We start from the raw sequence: 18,898 nt of genomic DNA, 5'->3' as shown, positions 1-18,898 counted from the left end.
AATGATATTGTTGCTATTTTTAATGCTCTAGTATGTTACAGAAAAAACATGTTTGAGGAGTGGATATATAGGAAAGATGTTTTTACGTGACCTTTCTGTGGAGAAAAACAAATGTCATGCTTTTCACAATCTAATGTCCTTCAAGCAGGAAGAATCATACATAAAAGGATTACGTTGAAAATAAGTTGAATAATAATAAAGCTGAATAATATATAAATATACAATAAGTTGAATAATAATAGATACTATTAATGCATAAGTTGAGTAATACATGAAATAAAGAAGTTGAAGAGAGAAGCCAGATGATAAGAAAAGGATTAGCTGGTGTTTTTACTGGTGGGAAGGAGGCAGGAGCTGCTGGTGGTGGAGGAGAGGGAAGCAGAGGACAGTGAGGGCTTGAAACCAGGCAAAGAAATTTAAATGTGATTTGGAAAGCAGCACTATATAAATGAATTGACTGCCAAAGGGAAAACTTTCCAAAAGCTCTATTTTTTTTCCATTCCCCAACTCGGTCCATTTGATTAAATAGTTAAATCAAGAATTTCCTGTCTCTTCTCTTTCTTAAACATTCCTCATCGTGGTTCATCATAAAAACAGTAGTTGGAATCATCTCCTTCAGACGATACCTTCTTCATTCTAACATCTAGCATGGTACCACATTTTTACTTTAATCTTTCCTTATCATTCTATTTTATTTAAACTTTAAGCTCATTTGTTTATGGCCTCCTGGAGGAGAAGGGGGGCCAGAAGGGATGTGCTTCTAACTCTGTGCCTTTCCTAGCATAGGATAGTCCCTTGGGCTAGAAAATTGTTTTTCTGCCCTCTTATTCCATTTATAGAACAATATTTTAACCACTGAACCAACTTGATTTACTTTCTCTTTAAGTAATCCCTCCTAAAGAATTTTGGTGGTCTAGATTTCCTTAATGATCTTATGATTGTGTCTTATATTATTTGATTTTTTTTCATTATTATTTTGTACTTGTTATATCCATAGCATGCCTATATGTATGCTTAAAAAAGTTGACTAATGGCTTACCTCCTACAGAAGATGATTTTATCAAGGGCACAAAAAAAAATGTGGAGGACAAGATCATGCTACTCAGGAAAAGAATTTTTTAAAATCTAGGATTAAAAGAAGGTAGAAGAAGTGGAGCAGACACTGTGTCTAGGCAGTTTATTTTAGAATCTCTTGCATGTGAAAGAAGCTATCTGGGGGAATGATAACCAGTAGCGTAGGATGAGTGAAATTACCACAGTGAGTCTATCTTAAAATGTATGATGCATGAATAGATACCACCAGACGAGAAGGAACTGAATGTAAAGCAAAGAGAGAATACAAAATCAGTCACTGAGCTTCTAATAAGTGTGAGAAACTAAGGAAAGGCATCAAGTTCAAGATGTTAAACAAGACAACCTGCTCCGTGTCCTGGTGATGCTTACAGTTCAGCAGAGAGGACAGACATTAAATACAAAAATTCATTAAATAATTGCAAGTGTGATAATACTGGATTATAGAAAGGATTCTTCTTAATGGCAAAAAATTAGAGACACTGTCTTTTTAAAGGAGATTCACATTGATGGTGCTCGCCTTCAGTGTCTACATCCATGTTTAGATTTATAATTGGACAATTAGCTATGGCTTTAGAAACCAATTGCGTAGTTAAATACATAATAGAAAACTACCATGTAAGAAAAAGTTCATGTAGGTTACTTATATAAGTCAGTCCATTTAGACTTAAGCATGCCTTTAAATAAGTATTTTGCAAAAGCAAGTTATCACAGAATTTTTACTAGCCATACTGTAAGTTTTTTTGGCACTCTGACATACCTATATCCTAAGCCCTGATGCATCATTCATTTCACCGCAACACTTCAAAGAGATAAAGGCTTAAGCAAATAAAGAGTTAGATCAACTCATCTCCCAACAACGTAATTTCATCTACAAAGGAAGAGCCTTGCTGTGAAACACAGCGTATGCACTCGACTAGTCGGCAGCTTGCACAAATGGCGCTCCAGATGTATATCTGTTCAAGTCAGCCCAAGGCAACAATTTTGATCAATTCTAATGTGATAAAATGCTGCAGGGAAAGTGTGCAGAAACGTGTTTACGTCAGCCCTTAATTAAACTGTTGTTCACTTCCAAAGAACCTTAGGAAACACTAATGAGACATGAGTTTTGGCAATTTCTTCATCAAAGCAAAGACCCCTTCCTCAGTCTGTAGCAACCTGTCATCCAAGTTGCTCCCGGGATAAATGTCACATGACACTCCAATCAGTTAGCCACCTGTTAGTAGAACTTCACTGAAGTCAACTAGTGATCTAGGGCAAGCTCCAACAGTTACCTCAACACCTGCCTGTCTGGGGCACCTGCTCCTTTTTCACATATAGGAGAGCAATATGTTAGCCTTTCCAATATGCTTCAGTGGATTAAGGTTACAAATCGAATTTCTATCGCCTATGTAGAAAACACATCATTTTCTTTAAAAAAAAAATTCCTTTTCTTCTTCCCTACATGACACTTACAGTTTACAACTATTTGAAGTCAATTTTGTAAGAACACACAAGAATTCTTGAATTTCTATGAAGCTGTTCTTTTCAGCATAGCATAACACTAACTTAAAATATATTAACTGTGCCATTCCTATGATTTAGAAAAACATATTTCTATCTAGTTAACAAAGAAGCAAATTGCCTCAAAATCTTTTAAAATTCCAATCCTTTTACATCTTCCTAAGTTGTCTTTCTTATTTACATGTCATACTTGTAAACAAGTCTAAAAGAACCCTTTTGATACAAATCACCACTTGCCGACTTCTCTTATTTTCCAGTATTTAATGTTAAGGTATATTTTATTATGAGGTACTTATAAAGCTATAATCATTGTTAAAAATGTCTTCCTTATTTTTTACATTATCAAGCTGCTGAGAAGATGATACAGGATTCTTTTTTTGCAGAAGAAAACTCAAGGTGCAATGAAACTTTGGTCCTTTGGTATGAGCATGATACAGATCAAAGAAGAAAAGTGCATATGTGGGAACATTTAGCTTAGGGAGTCCAGTGCCTAGGATTTGACAAGATTTTATTATATTGACAAGTCTTACTAACTTAATACCCCTCACAGTTTTCCAAGTTTCTTTATTTTTTACAGGTTTTAGACTTCTCTAGATTTTAAAGAGCTTTATAGATTTACAAAAACTCTGGATACAGAAAAGCTCTTCAGAGACCAAACCCATTGGAAGAAGGCAAACGTGGTTAACATGCCCGTTACTCCATTGAAACTCTGTCAAGCAACACAAAACAGACTGACAAGTGAACGTTAGCTAAACTGGGGAATTTCTGCTTTCCATTAAAATGTTGGGGTGAAAGCTGGATGACAACATGAAAAAGGAATGACCCATCTGTATAAAATAATAATGCTCTTTATAATACATGAGATAATAAATGAGAGGCTACTAAAGCTGGTGTGTGGGGTGAGTTCAGGAGCTGGAAATGTGATCCTTTTACTTCAGGCCATAAATCCGGAGTCAGTCCTGAGACAGGGAAACAGCTTGGGCCCTGTGCCCAGAGGACAAGGAGAAGGCAGGGAGGATGACTCTGCCAACTGAGCACTGAAAGAGACCCAGGCTTCTCTTCCTCTGTTTTTGCCTGGGGGTAAATTGTGTGCAGGAGAGGAAAGTTTAGAGGAGAGGCTATTTATAACTGTATAAATGTAATGTAAAATACTGCAATTACCAAGCACAGAAGATCCCGGCCCAGAGCTTTGATGGATTTATTTCTATTGTTTCCCTGTGGGGAACCATACTGATCCTTACTTTCCTAAGTTTTACCTGTAGATAAAGGACCCATGTGGGGATACAGCCACTGTGGAGAACAGTATGGAGGTTCCTTAAAAAACTAAAAATAGAACTACCATATGACCCAGCAATCCCACTACTGGGCATGTACCCTGAGAAAACCATAATTCAAAAAGAGTCATGTACCACAATGTTCATTGCAGCTCTATTTACAATAGCCAGGACATGGAAGCAACCTAAGTGTCCATCGACAGATGAATGGATAAAGATGTGACACATATATACAATGGAATGTTACTCAGCCATAAAAAGAAATGAAATTGGGTCATTTGTAGTGAGGTGGATGGACCTAGAGACTGTCATACAGAGTGAAGTAAGTCAGAAAGAGAAAAACAAATACCGTATGCTAACCCATATATATGGAATCTTAAAAAAAAAAAAAAGGTTCTGAAGAGCCTAGGGGCAGGACAGGAATAAAGACGCAGACATAGAGAATGGACCTGAGGACACGGGGAGGGGGAAGGGTAAGCTGGGACGAAGTGAGAGAGTAGCATGGACATATACACACTACCAAATGTAAAATAGCTAGTGGGAAGCAGCTGCATAGCACAGATAGATCAGCTTGGTGCTTTGTGACCACCTAGAAGGGTGGGATAGGGAGGGTGGGAGGGAGACGCAAGAGGGAGGAGATATGGGGATATATGTATATGTATAGCTGATTCACTTTGTTATAAAGCAGAAACTAACACACCATTGTAAAGCAATTATACTCCAATAAAGATGTTAAAAAAAAAAAAGGGACCTATGTGGGGAAGTGCCCCAAGGGAGTGAGTCTGTAGGACAAGAAAGGAGAGAGACCAAGTAGGTGTCTTTACTTGCAAGCTTTGCATATTCCCTGAGGTACCCTCTCCATTTCCCCATTTCCTTCACAATAAAATGGGGCTCTCTCAGCTCCTGGCAAGAAAAGATGTACTGTGATGCCCAATGGTTTAAATGAAATATAAATGACAGAAATGAGGTGCATGGGTAGAGTCACAAGGCCATAGATTCACTGTTCTTTAAATATATTTCAGAGGACATGCTTCAAAATTGTTTATAGAGCCATGTGCTGTGTCTAAGTAGTATGGATATGACGGTGGAGTTAAACAAACCACTTAGGCACTGCTAGTGAGAATATAAATTGATAAGACCTTTCCAGATTTTGTGCCAATATTTATCTAACGTCTTAGAAATGGACATAATATTTAACTCAGGAAATCTACAGTAGGAATGTATTTATTCCTTTAACAAAATTTCATTGAGCATCTATGTATTCGGTGACTTAGTGCCAGACAATATGCCAGGTACGGGGGACAATGAATAGAACTAGACAGGAACAAAATGATCAGATTTAAGTACAAAGATTTGTATGCAACGATGTTCACTGCATCTTTATTAACTATACAAAAACTTGGAAACTATCTAAACATCCACAAGTAAAGCAGACCTTCAAAACTGTATAGTATAGCCAAAGGGTGGCATACTATGCAGCATTATAAAGTGGAAATTGAATGACATGGTAACATGCTATTATATTATAAATAAAAGACCAAAAAAAAAACAGAAAAGAATTTACAAAATAGCATATATTGTATAAGCCCAATTTAGTGCAAAAATTTTACTTGACATAGAATACATAGGATATGCATAGAAAAAAAATATATAGAAAATAGACTGGCATATAATATATCCAAATATTAACATGAGTTATCTCCATGTGATAGAATTACAGGTGACTTTTATTTTCTTGTTTATATTTGACAATTTGTTTTTCAAATCCCTCACAAATAAGTTTTACTTTTATAATAAAAAATGGTAAAATACATATTTGGAGAAAAAAATACTGCCTGTAGGTCCATAGAATATTATAAATAGCTCCCAGTGATGGGTGGACAACACCGGATCTTAATACTGTGCCAGACATTATGCTTTAAGAAGGAAATGCCTCACTGGTCTTAGATATTGGATGCTACAAAAATGTAAAATGAAACGCTTTAATGTAACGCTTGCAATTTAGTTGGCTAAAGGCAAAACAATATATTTTTGAGAATACAATTGAAAAGAAATATCTGAATATCTGTTTCTAAGGACTCTTCTAGATGTAAAATTTTATGATTCTGTGGCAAATGTGAATAAGTCCTTCCTACACACTCCAAGTTAACAAAAAGCTCTGAATGTTATGACAAGACATATGGACTTAATCCCACTACAGTAGTTTGATGATGATGCCAGATGATTCAAAAAATAATTAGCTGCCATGTTAAGAAAGCATCTCCATATATATATATTTATCACACTCTAAAATAACTTCAGAAAATCGGCAAGCTACATTAAGAAGAGATAAGATATCATCTTCAATTAGATTTCTCAATCTTTTTTTCTTTTAAGGAAATCAGTTCTTTTTCAAAGGAGAAAACCGAAAATATGGTAGTCTTCATGTTAAATATATGAAAACTCTTACTTTAATCTTTGAGTTATTTAATCTTAACTACACAAGCATATTACTACATCCTTGAGCAATTTGAAACCTTTTGTGAAAATTTAAGTCTCTCCATATAGTATATTCCAACCCAAGCCTGTAAGTAGCATGTTTCTACAAGTCTCTGTTTATCACAGCTCTATTTAAAAAAAAAGTCTCCAGGCTACACCAACACCCAATACCAAGTTAAAGCTCAAACCCCTTTGAAGCTCATGAACACTCTCCTGAGACATTAAAAAAAAAAAAAAAAAAAGCCTTGAATAATGAAGAACAATGCTAAAAGAGTGAATACTGAATAAATGAAAACTTATTTTTAAAAAACACTTCAAAATACTTTTGTCCATTAAGCAATTTCATTTCAACAGACAGACGATGATAAAGTATCTTGAGTAACGTCAGAAAATCTAATTTGAAAGGAGGAAAAGCACCAAACAATTATGCAAGGTTTGGAGTATCTTTTAGATGCTTATTAAATATTGGCATAGGTAAATAGCTGATATTCGCCATGCCTCTGGGGAGAACCTCTTGGCTATAGAGGCTTATTAGTGTTAAGAATCTGAGAGCCATGGACTATAAAATAAAATCAATACCGTAACCTTAACTGTAAAAGTCAGAAAGATACTGGAAGAGTTCTAATTTAACAAGATTACAGATGACTTTTTAGAGAACATTTGGGGAAAAGCCATGCATTTAGCAACATTTATGCTACAAGACATCTCAAGGTTTAGGTTGTTACTAATGCTGTTATTATACATGCTGGTAATGGTTAGGGTTGATTTTACTGATGTGTTACTTTAGTGGATTTACAGGAAAGTCCTGGAAATGATCTGGAACTTATTTCAAATAAAATCATTAAACTTAGGTAGTAAACTAATTGCTTAGGAACAATTATGATTTGATGTGGTTTAGTGTAGCAGACAAAAAAAATCATGAAAATGTTAAGGTCGTCACTTTGGCAGCTCAATGCAAATATGATTACTCTGCACAATATTCTGTTTCTTTTAATGGAAAAGTAGTCAAAACTAGTATAAGTTGTAGTTTTTAAGTTCAGTCTAAATCTATATTTCTCTTTTGACAAATGTAAATGAAGAAAAAAAGAACATCCTGTCAATGAAATTACTATGATGGCATATTTATTATCTTAATGGTTTTAGAAATCACGTGAAATTGATCAGTAACAAAACCTCTATTTGGTAATGGACCAATTACATTTGTGAGATAATGTCATTGAAACAGAATATTGTCACAGGATAATGGTCTCCTATTGCTATATCCCTAGTCATTTAGAGAAAATATAAATGTTGCCGTCTGGCTGAGTCATTTATTTTCAAAGTAGGAGACACAGATCCCATAACAATGTTCTGTTATAATAACTCAATCTCTCTCAATCATTTGTTGTACCAGAATGGTGCAGGACAGGGCTTGTATTTGTAAGAACCGCACATTCCTCAGGTATAAGGCAAAACATATGATGCCTCCAAGCACCTAAACAGCCAATTATCAAGTTATTCAACAAGAGCATTTAAAATAAACATCTAAAAAATAATTTAGGAAATGGAAAATGTTCAGAGTCTTCAAAAAGATTCATGTTAATGAAAGCTCAAAGACTCAAGTATTAAAGATCTATAAATACTCTGACTTCAATTAATTTAAAATCCAGAACATTAGAAAACAAAGGAACCTTACTATCCAACTTTATATCACAGATGAGAAAACTCAGTTTACTGACATTAAGTGTTCTGTCTAAGGCCATACCATTATTTATATTGATAGTTTCCTGATCACCATTATAGTGCTCTAGGCATATGGCAAAAAATTAGAATAGAAAAGAAAAATATATATACAGCAATAAATATATAATTTTTATATTTTGACACACATAGCTCAATTTAAACTGAATGTATATCACACACCTCAACTAAAGACATTCTAGACTTTAGGATTATTTATTAACAACATCTTATTATTAAAAGGAAAAGAGATTCTTAACCTGAGTCCAGCCCAAGAACTGCACTAATGAATTCCTGGAGCCTGTGAACCCTTTTGCTATTATATGTATTTATTTGTAGTAAAGTTTCATACGTGTTAGGAAAAAAAAACTGTCATAGAAGTTTTGTAACTAGTTTGCAAAACCATGAACACAGCATGACAATGACTTCTTTGGAAGGCAGTATATACAGTAATAATGAGCATGGATTCTGGAGCGGAAGAGACAAGGCTCCCATTCTATCGTTGCTACTTATCCGTGTATCTATGTCAAATTTCTTAACCACTGTAGTGATGAGCTTAATGAGCTGTAAAACGTTTGTTTGTTTTTAAATAGGATTGAAAAGAAAAATATATGTAAAGTCTTAGCTCAATCCTGAAAGGGAGTAAGTGCTCAATAAATGGTAGCCACAAATGGCAGAAGGGTCTGGTTTTCCTCAATTTAAATGTATTTGTTGAATGAAAAGATTTAAATTTATGTGGTTTATTCAACAAATAAATGATATACAAAAGTGAGTAAATATAAAAATAGTTAATAGAACTATTATAGGTTAAAGACAAGTTGAAAATACAAATATGGTATTGGATCTGCTTGGGACCTTCATTTAAACAAAACAAACTATACGATATTCTGGGGAATTTGCACTTGGGTTATACAGTATATATTAAGGAATTATTGTTATATTTGTTAAATTAATAATGGTATTGAGTTGTATTAAAAATAAAAATCATTGTCTATTAGAAACTTAAGTATTTATAAGTAAAATGACACATTATCTGGGATTCACTTTAAAATACTTAAAAAACTGGAAGATATTGAATGAAACAAGATGGGCAAAATATTGATAACAGTTAAAGCTAAAAAATGGTACTTGGAAGTTCACTTTATGATTCTTTCTATATTTGACATTCTCTATAAAAAAAAGCTTTTTAAAACTTTAAATATCGTGCTTAAACATTCCATCCAAACCAGCTCTTCTCCACATTTATCCATCAAAAGCACTCATATCTCCCTTCTTTTTTTAGTTCAAAAATTTAATCATGGCACAAATATTAAGAGGTTGATCTTTTAAAAAAGAAGATACACATTTTACCACCTTAAAATTTTGTTTTGACAATTCTTCCAGACCTGAAAACTCATAAATTCACCTCTACACTTACTCTAGTTCTACAAGGTCTAACAGAATCTTCCATGAAGCTCCCTAGAACTGTCCACCTGCCAAGACTTGTTAAGCAGTGTTCAAATTCTCCTAGTCCATTTCTCCCTATGTAGGTAAGTTTATATATTGCTTCCTTAGGTGGGTTGCAGGATAACAGAAAAATACACACACAAAAAAAAATCAGCCTTTGAAAAAGAAGACCTAGGCTCTGCTCTTAATTATCTGGACACTATGGATGAGACAGCCTCTCTGATACTTAGATTGCTTATCTGTCAGATAACGAGCTTGAACTATGTCTCCCCTAAGGCTTCTAATAATGTGTTCTATCCCTGAAAAATCAACTTCTTATTGTATATGATATGGTGGTATAATAACTCAAAAGAAACTGGCTTTCCAAACTACTTCAAAATAAACTTAAATAGGAAATTAATGTGTAAATGGATTTGAAATAAAACCTTTTACCACTCTAAGAAACTTTTCATGGTACACTATGATAACGAAGCACACTGTCTCCCATGGATTTTCCACTTGCCTAATTTAGACTGTGTTCTACCAATCTAGAGAGCCAGTGTCACACAGCAAGTTATTTTTTTCAAACTAATTATCCATGATGGTTTTTCTACAAAATCCTGTAGTTTCAAATCATTAAGGCTCCAGAGGACAGAAATATGAGTATCACTTTCCCCTAGTAAGTAGTATTGTCCCTTCTAGCATGTACACAGGTTGCGTCCCATCCAAAACGCTCCTCCTGATTAGAACACATGAAAAGAGCACAAACATCTGTTAATTAGTAGGCAATGTAAGGAGTTCTGATGAAAGCCTTCACCAACAACGTATTGTCTTCCTTTCTGTTTGAAAGATGTTCATAATGTGATTTTTCAACTACAGCAGTGTAGCCGAAGAGAACGAAATACACTATGATGAAGGCATCCCCAGAGTTTGCCCTCCAATGACATAATACATGGAGAGTCATTGCAAGTTCTGTAAGAACTGTAAGTTCTTGATTTTTGATATTTTTTTTAATAATAAGCTAAACAAAAAAACTTAAAAATTGTACTTAAACATTAAATTCAAGCCATCTCTTCACACGTATCCATCAAAAGCGCTTGTATCTTTGATTTTGTCTGGTTCAAAATTTGATATTTGAACATTTGATATTTAATCCTTGTGATACAAACTCTAGGAATGTAAGGAATTGCTGGTGTTCTATCTGGTCCCCAAAGGGAGCTTAAACTTTCTTCCAGGAGATTACCAAGCTGTTTCCTTGCCATTTTCTAGGACTTCATTTAATGTCAGTAGTTACTCAACTATTTGTGAAAGCTGCTCATTCACCCACCTTCTACAGCTAGAAAAACCTTGAGAGTTTATCATTTGTCAGACTGTAGTTTGGGCTAGGGCACTGTTTTCCAAAGTCTGAATGTAGGATTAAATCTCCCTATAAATTCTTAGATGGGGGATAAAAGGTTCTGAAGTCGTAAACTTAATAAACATATTCAGTCAATATCCACTCATGGATATTCACATTCACAGCACACAGTAGTATATTAAATATTCTACAAACTCATTTATGAATAAAAAAGTTTAAATTTTTGTTTAAATAAAAATTTCCAAACTTGGTTGAATGTTCTTGTATCTAGCATATCTATTAACATTTTTTTAAACTTGTGAAAGGCTGGTCTCTGATTCCGGTTCTATCAGTGTCACCACACTGTACTGACTGTAATTTATTTCCTATACTTGATTAAATGCATGATACTAAGCTGGCATTATTACTCTTTAGCTCCCAGTGTTCCCTTGAGCCCTTTGGCTTAATTCATTATTTATTTAATACCATATCCTTACAGTACTCTATAAGGTGCAAATTAAAATTGAGCACAACATATAAGACTCTATTACTAATGAGAACATTTGCAAATTTATCACAAATAAATCTCTAGGGCTTGGAAATATATTAAAACTTCAGAAAAGCTAGCTGAAGACTTATTTGTACGACAGAACTGTAAATTTTTTTTAAATAGTGCTTTTTTCTGGTACCTATAGCAACCAGAACACGATGCCTAAATATTGCCTATTTGAGAGTCCAGTATAAATTTTTAAACTACTTTTGAAATTGTAATTACATTCCAATACACCTCTAAGTAGTGCTAGTTTTTGCTAACATACCAATTTATTGATTTTTGTGTAAAGCTTTATTTCTCATAATGCTTAAAAGTAAGTTGGGCATGGAGACAGTCCCCTCATAAGCTGATTTACATTATTTATTCTCTGTGAAGAAACTTTTTTCATAAATAATAAAAATTTATATTTCTTTTCAGCAGGTCAAGGGCTGGAAATTTAATTTATTCATATTTATGTGCCCAATGCCTAGAAAAAGTCCTGGCAAATAATAGGCATTTGATAAATGTTAATTTAGTTCAATTATCGTAAATTCTAAATGTGTAGGAACAAATAAAATTTTACTGCATTAAAAGTCTTTCTGAATTTACATTGTATCTAAGATTACAAGTTGTTTAAATACTCATTAGACTAAGAAGCTGTTAAATTTTCCATTTAGAAAGCCCAGCTGTATATTACAGATATATTTACCATATCACTAAACGTCTATTAAATAGCGTTTTAGGAGTTTTATATTCAGGCTTAGATGGATCGGCGACTATTAGAATGGCAGAGACAAAGTGATACTACCAAAGAATTGTTTCAAATGTTCAAGCATACCAATTACTAGTCGGTTAAATTTCCAGCCACAAAAATACTACAAGCTTTAGTCCCAAGAAAGTAACCTAAATTAGAGGAAAAACCAAGACCTGCCTCTATTTTTCATCTTACATCAGAAGTTACAAAGGACTACTGTAATGATTTCAAGAGAATTATATCAATGAGGAATTTAGTCTGTGAACTGGCTCAGGTGGGAAAAAATTTAAGGTAGACAAGCTCTCAGATGGAATATTTTGTGGGGTAAGTATTAGAATAATAAAAGAAAGTTTCATCATGCAAATTGATAAGCTATCCTGGTTCTATTAATTTAACCATTAAAATGATGGAAAGCAGTATCCAAAAAACAGTTTTCAATAGAGGTAGATCCAGTCATGAGGTTTAAGACTAGGGAATTGATAAAAGAGACTAAGCAAGAAAAAAATATTCTAGAATCTAGGAAAGAATGTAACAGCTGCTATATATCCCTTTGTTACTGGCCCAGTTTTCTTTTTCTTCCTTTATGTATAAAAGAATATAAAGTTAAAACATAAACATTATGTAATGTAGATTCTAACAAATTTAATTTCTATCACTATTTATCAGAAGAAATTTAAGCAAATTATAAAGATTCCTATGAAATGTTTAACCCTATTAAGCAGTGTTCAGTTTGAAAATGTTCATGTCTATATTCTACAAAATTAAAGTTGCAACTCTTTCATGTCCAGGAAATTGTAACTTTTTTGTGCTTTGAAAAGCCATATAGATAAAATTATGTCTATAGTATGCTAAAATAAAAACACTTTTTTCATTAAATTATTAAAATACAGGAATATTTGTCACTGTATGAATTTAGATTTTGTATTAAAATTTTGCCTAATTTTTTAAATGAAATGAGTATAATCATTTAGTTACACTATACCCTTTATTTTTGCCTACTTGGAATAAATCTCAAAGGTTTAGGTTTGTGGTTCAGATTATAAGGGAAGGTGGAATGCCACATACTGTCCATAATTTTGTTATTTTTGATTCACATATTTCACTCAGTCGTGTTAAGGGTTATGGTAAAAGTAGACGTTAATGCAAAGTTAACACAAATAACTAAGGCAGACCCAGGAAATAATTAACAGTGAATTTTAAACATTTCTGCCAATTATAAGCACAAATATATTTTAAGCAACCAGTAAGTAGTTATTGCATACAATTAGCGCAGGGATTTTTAGACATGTACTAAAGCTATTACAGTATCGAGTGGTACTCAATATGCCCTTTAGAAAACTCTCTTCACGACAGGCAAGTATGTCTAAAGAACATTTGAAGATGGACAAGAACAACCAGGGCATTTTACTTTGCAAGTTTAAAAAAAGCAATTTTCATCAAACAAAAGGACTGCATTTGGCTTAGCAAATTTATAACGGTAGTACTGTCCTGCCCTCACGTTTTCATTGTAGTTGAAGTCTTCTTCCCACAAGGGCTTACTGCGTACATTACAAAATCTTCAGTCTTCAGAATTAAAGTGACAGACTTTTTTTTCTAAGCACACATGAAAATGGATCATTCTTTCTTACTCTTAATATGCCTTTACAGACTTCTCCAATAATTCCAGTCATCTTGACAAAAGAAAATCACCAAGACAATACAACAATTTTACAAAAAGAAAGAATGACAGTTTCCCTTCTACTTTTCAAAAATGTTTTATAATATGATTTGGTATTGGCTTTATTCAATAGGCTGAAAGAGGAATCAATTCTTACAGAGTGACACTCTCTATAATAAAGAACACCTACACTTCTGCACAACACATCCATTGCCACACATTCACAATGTTATTGTTATTACCATTAGAATCTTTTCCAGAACAATTTTCTGATGAGGAAAATATGGCTTTGTTTAGAAAAAGCTGACAATGTCAGTAAAACAAGCAATAAAATATAAAGGGTTGAGGGTTTTGTTTTTATTCTTACTTCTGCAAGTCTGGTTAAGTCCCTGTTATTTCCTGCCTTTGCTAATGAAACTGGTGTTCTGCCTATCAATGGTTCATGTAGCCAACAAATATTTATTTGCCCCTACTAAGCACTAAGTGTTGTGCATGGTTCCCAGGCGCTGGTTACACAGTAGCCAAACAGATAAAGTCCCTGCCCTCATAGTATAGACAGATTTAGACAATTAATCCCATAAACAAATACGGAACTACGTATTATAAGCACAATGAAGGAACAATACAAGGTGTCAAGAGGTAAAGACCTGATTTAGATTGAAATTCCTCAGTTTAGGCTGGGACCTGAAAACTGATCAAGAATTTGCCAGACGAAGAGACAGAAGAGGAGCCCTCCAGAAGGTCTTGGGTATTGCATTTCCAAATCTAAACAAAGCAGTAGGCTCAAGTGCAAGAAGGAAGCAGACGGCCCCTGCTGAGGCTGGAGCAGTGGTCAAGAGGCCAGAGGACAAGAAAAAGGTCCGTGGATCATAGGAAGGAATTCTGATCTTCTCCTAAGAGGAGCAGGACGTGACTGAAGTAGGGGAGTGATATGACATTATTATGTTTTAAAAGATGGTTCTGTCTAAAGAATAGATTGGGGAGGTGGAGTGAGATCTCAGAGCCCAACTCTCCAGCTGATTTTCAAATCCTTCCTTAAAACGATCTCCCTTTATTTCCATCCACACACACACAGCTTCCCACCACAGGGCTCATACATGGCCATTCAGAAATTTACTTCCCCGCCTCAATGCCTGCCTGTGCTTTTGTCTGTGCCCACGCTGTCCCCTTCTTCACTAGTTAAAAATCTCAGCATGCTAAAGGAGACCCACCTGACTCAATGTCAATTCCTCCATGAAGATGTTTCACCCTTCTTTAAATGCTATGGCGCTCGGTAGGAAAACATGGAGCAGCAGAAAAGGAGTCCTGAACTTTGGCTTTAACTGCTAAGCTTCAGAGCTACTTGGTCTCCTGAGATTACTGGACATGCAGCTCCTCAAGCCTCAGATACACATGCCCAAGTCATGGGCTAAAAAACATTGATAATGAGGTTTTTTTTTTTTTACATTTTTAATAAAATGGAAAATTTTATCTAAAAGAACTTTCAAATACATTTTGTGCTGCTGATATAAGTCATATTTGCACACATACCAACAAAAACTGTTAGCTAATCTTTGTTTCCATGTTTAGTAATCTTCTGTGGCAAAAAGGCATGAGTATGTCCAGTGAAATATATTTAATCCAATAGATTTTAAGAATGAAAAAGAGCAAAGTATGAATTCAGAGAGTCAAATAATACCTATTTCTTAAAGTTATACTTTTCCCTAGAGCTGCCCTAGAACTGGGTTATAGTTTTATCTAGATAGAATAACTAGATTGACTCAGACACCAAGTGTCTTACATTACACTTATTTATTGTTCATGTTGTACCTACTTCCAAAAGGAAGTATGGCTTCCTTTAAATGGGAACTTCAGTAACTAGCACCTGCGAACCGCTTAAAGCCTGGCTCCTCCTTAAAATACCCCATTAAGAGGAGCAAATTGACTTGACTGAATCAGAACTTGTGCTTCTACTACAATCCAGCCAACTAATGTAGCCAGGTCATCATCAGTCACACACACATTGAGGGTTCTAAAAGATCATTTTGTCTAAAAAAAAAGTTTAATAAACACATAAAAATATGGGAATTTTGTAACTTAATTTTAACAAGATTTGACTAGTACATGACCTTAAAAATAATTTTATTGCAATCATTTCATGAAAAAAATATAATCCATATTGATTCAATTATGAAATTTTGACTAAATGAAATTTATGAAAGGAGCTGACATTTTACCCTACTGTTCCTAGAGGCAACGTCTTATTACTCACCTTGATCTCTTTCATGCCATGTTCGACTTCCAGCAGCTGGTGAATTCGGAGAGGGATAAAAGTCTCCTGTAGGACTTGGTTCCATATTTTCATCTATGGATATAGTTTTGGGTCTTTTGCTGTTAAAATATGACAATAGTGAATGTTAATGGGATTTCTAGAAAGATGTGTAGCATCTGAAAATACATAATCTGAGAATTTTCTTACCGTGGAAATTTCCACAAACACAAGTAACAGTATCTCAGAACCATTTTGAAATAATGGTATTTAAGACATCAATAGGAGTAGCAGACATTTCTAGTTGTATGTATCATTTATTATAATATATCAGAACTGTACCTGCCTAACAAATATGTTTATTATATTTACATGTTGGAATATATTTCCAGTAGTAGAACATTATTTTCAGTACTAAAAAGTGAATTCTTAATGTGATAGGTATACTAATTTAAAAATTGTTATCGATTATACCTGACTCATAATTATTATCAATATGAGTAATGTTCATTCGTACAGCACTTGCCATTAAAAATGTAATCCCTTCATATCAATTCAAAGATAAGTAAACTCCTTAACCTTCCTAAACTCAGTTTAATCATCTGTAAAATGGAAATAATAAAAAGGGGAGTGGTTGAGAGGATTAAATGAGTTATTAAATGTAAAGCTCATGCATTTAGTGGCTGGCATTTAGAAGACACATAAAATAGTAATTATTAGTAGCAACCCTATATTTAATAATATTAAAAAATTTATAGTACTTTACTGATCATAAACTATTCCATATATCCTTTTTTTAAAAATAGATCTTTATTGGAGTATAATTGCTTCACAATACTGTGTTAGTTCCTGTTGTACAACAAAGTGAATCAGCTATATGCATACATATGTCCCCATATCCCCTCCCTTATGGGCCTCCCTCCTATCCTCCCTATCCTACCTTTCTAGGTCATTGCAAAGCAGAGGGAGATCATGCTGCTGCTTCCCGCTAGCTATTTTACATTCGGTAGTGTATATATGTCAATGCTACTCTCACTTCGCCCCAGTTTCCCCCTCCACCCTGTGTCCTCAAGTCCATTCTCTATGTCTACATCTTTATTCCTGCCCTGCAACTAGGTTCATCAGAACCTTTTTTTTTTTTTTTAGATTCCATATATATGTGTTAGCATACGGTATTTGCTTTTCTCTTTCTGACTTACTTCACTCTGTATGACAGACTCTAGGTCTGTCCACCTCACTACAAATAACTCAATTTCATTTCTTTTTATGGCTGAGTAATATTCCATTGCATATATGTGCCACATCTTCTTTATCCATTCATGTGTCGATGGGCATTTAAGTTGGTTCCATGTCCTGGCTATTGTAAATAGTGTTGCATTGAACATTGTGGTACATGTCTCTTTTTGAATTATGGTTTTCTCAGGGTATATGCCCAGTAGTGGGATTGCTGGGTCATACGGTAGTTCTATTTTTAGTTTTTTAAGGAACCTCCATACTGTTTTCCATAGTGGTTGTATCAATTTACATTCCCACCAACAGGGTAGGAGGGTCCCCTTTTCACCACACCCTTTCCAGCATTTATTGTTTTTAGATATTTTTCCTAAAAACTTAGGTTATTTTGATCCTTTATTCTTAAGATCAACCATGAAAAACAGGCCATTGCCAAATTCAAACCAAAATAACTTTCTAAGTATTATAATATATTTTAATAAAGAAAACATAGTTTTATCTCAATTACTAAGAAAAGTGAATATTTAGAGCAGAGATTAAAAAGCTATTCTATGCCACATGCCATATTGCTTGATATACTGCTTTCAAACATCTCCACCAATACCCTATTAAACAGTAAGTTATGAGTATAGAAATGGATATTTTTCCTTAAATTAAAAAAAATCTTATTCACACCTATGGAAATAAAAACTAAAAATGATATCTTCTGAATGAACTTTATACAGTGATAATAAACCTAATGTCATAGGATTTCAGAGTTGTAATTCACTTTAGAAGCCATACACATAAACCAATCCTCCGTTTTCTTACAAGGGGGAAGACAAATTTGGAGAAAATCAATTGCCCAGGGCATGTTAATGGAAGCAGTCTGACACAAAGTAAAGACTTCTGACTTCTGAGACTGTGCTCTTTCTACTATACTGTTTCCAAATCCTGGAAGCATGTGCATGTCTGGGTATATTCATAGATACATTTGTGATTAATATTTGACTCACAACTCCCGGAGTATTAACATGATGCAGAAGATGGCAATTTCTACCCATGCTAAACCCCAGTGAGAGTAAATAGCTTCTTTAGTTTCTTTGTAGGGTATCCAAAGTTAGAATGTATTTTTTAAGCCTCCTTTAATCTAATTCTCCCATCTGTAAATCAGCAGTAAATATGTATGGAAAACTTGAAATGAGGGAGAAAAGATTTTCATAAGGAAATAATAGAGAAATGTTTTTTAAACCTTTTTTATTTGAATGACGTAGTATCTGATACTGAATGATCATGAGGAAAGATCTGTGTTGACAGCATACCAATCCACCAGACAAAATAAAAAATTACTATTCACATTTTAAATTTAGAAAAACTAAAGCATTTTTAATACTTCACCATATCACAGACAGTTTTAATGATAATAAACCCTATTATCTTGCTATGCAATCTAACTATACCAAAATATAGTTTGACCATAAATGACATCAAATTGAACACAAACAAATGTGCATAGCCCCATAATTAATTCAAATGCAATTAATTTTTGTTTTTGAGAATAGCATAGGAATATAGTTATCCAGATTTTTTAATTTTTTAACAGTTGATACTGTGAAATATATGTTTTGCTCTGGAACTCATGTATGATCTTCTATCTGATCGTGGGTATATTTAATGCTATGGAAATGAGAT

General features: G+C 33.9%; 1 protein-coding gene across 6 annotated transcripts in view; it reads right to left on the bottom strand.

Annotated features, from left to right (window-relative positions):
• Positions 1–18,898, bottom strand: part of NFIB (nuclear factor I B) — a 231,333-nt gene that overhangs the window by 39,940 nt on the left and 172,495 nt on the right. For all 6 annotated transcript variants that reach the window (XM_081237547.1, XM_081237548.1, XM_081237549.1 and 3 more), the window contains exon 6: positions 16,001–16,119. In XM_081237547.1, coding sequence (XP_081093673.1) covers positions 16,001–16,119 — 119 coding nt within the window. The remainder of the gene's footprint in view (positions 1–16,000; positions 16,120–18,898) is intronic.

Source organism: Mesoplodon bidens (assembly GCF_964165515.1).
Source record: "Mesoplodon bidens genome assembly, chromosome: 6".
Taxonomy (NCBI): domain Eukaryota; kingdom Metazoa; phylum Chordata; class Mammalia; order Artiodactyla; family Ziphiidae; genus Mesoplodon; species Mesoplodon bidens.
This window is presented reverse-complemented; position numbering and strand designations above follow the sequence as displayed.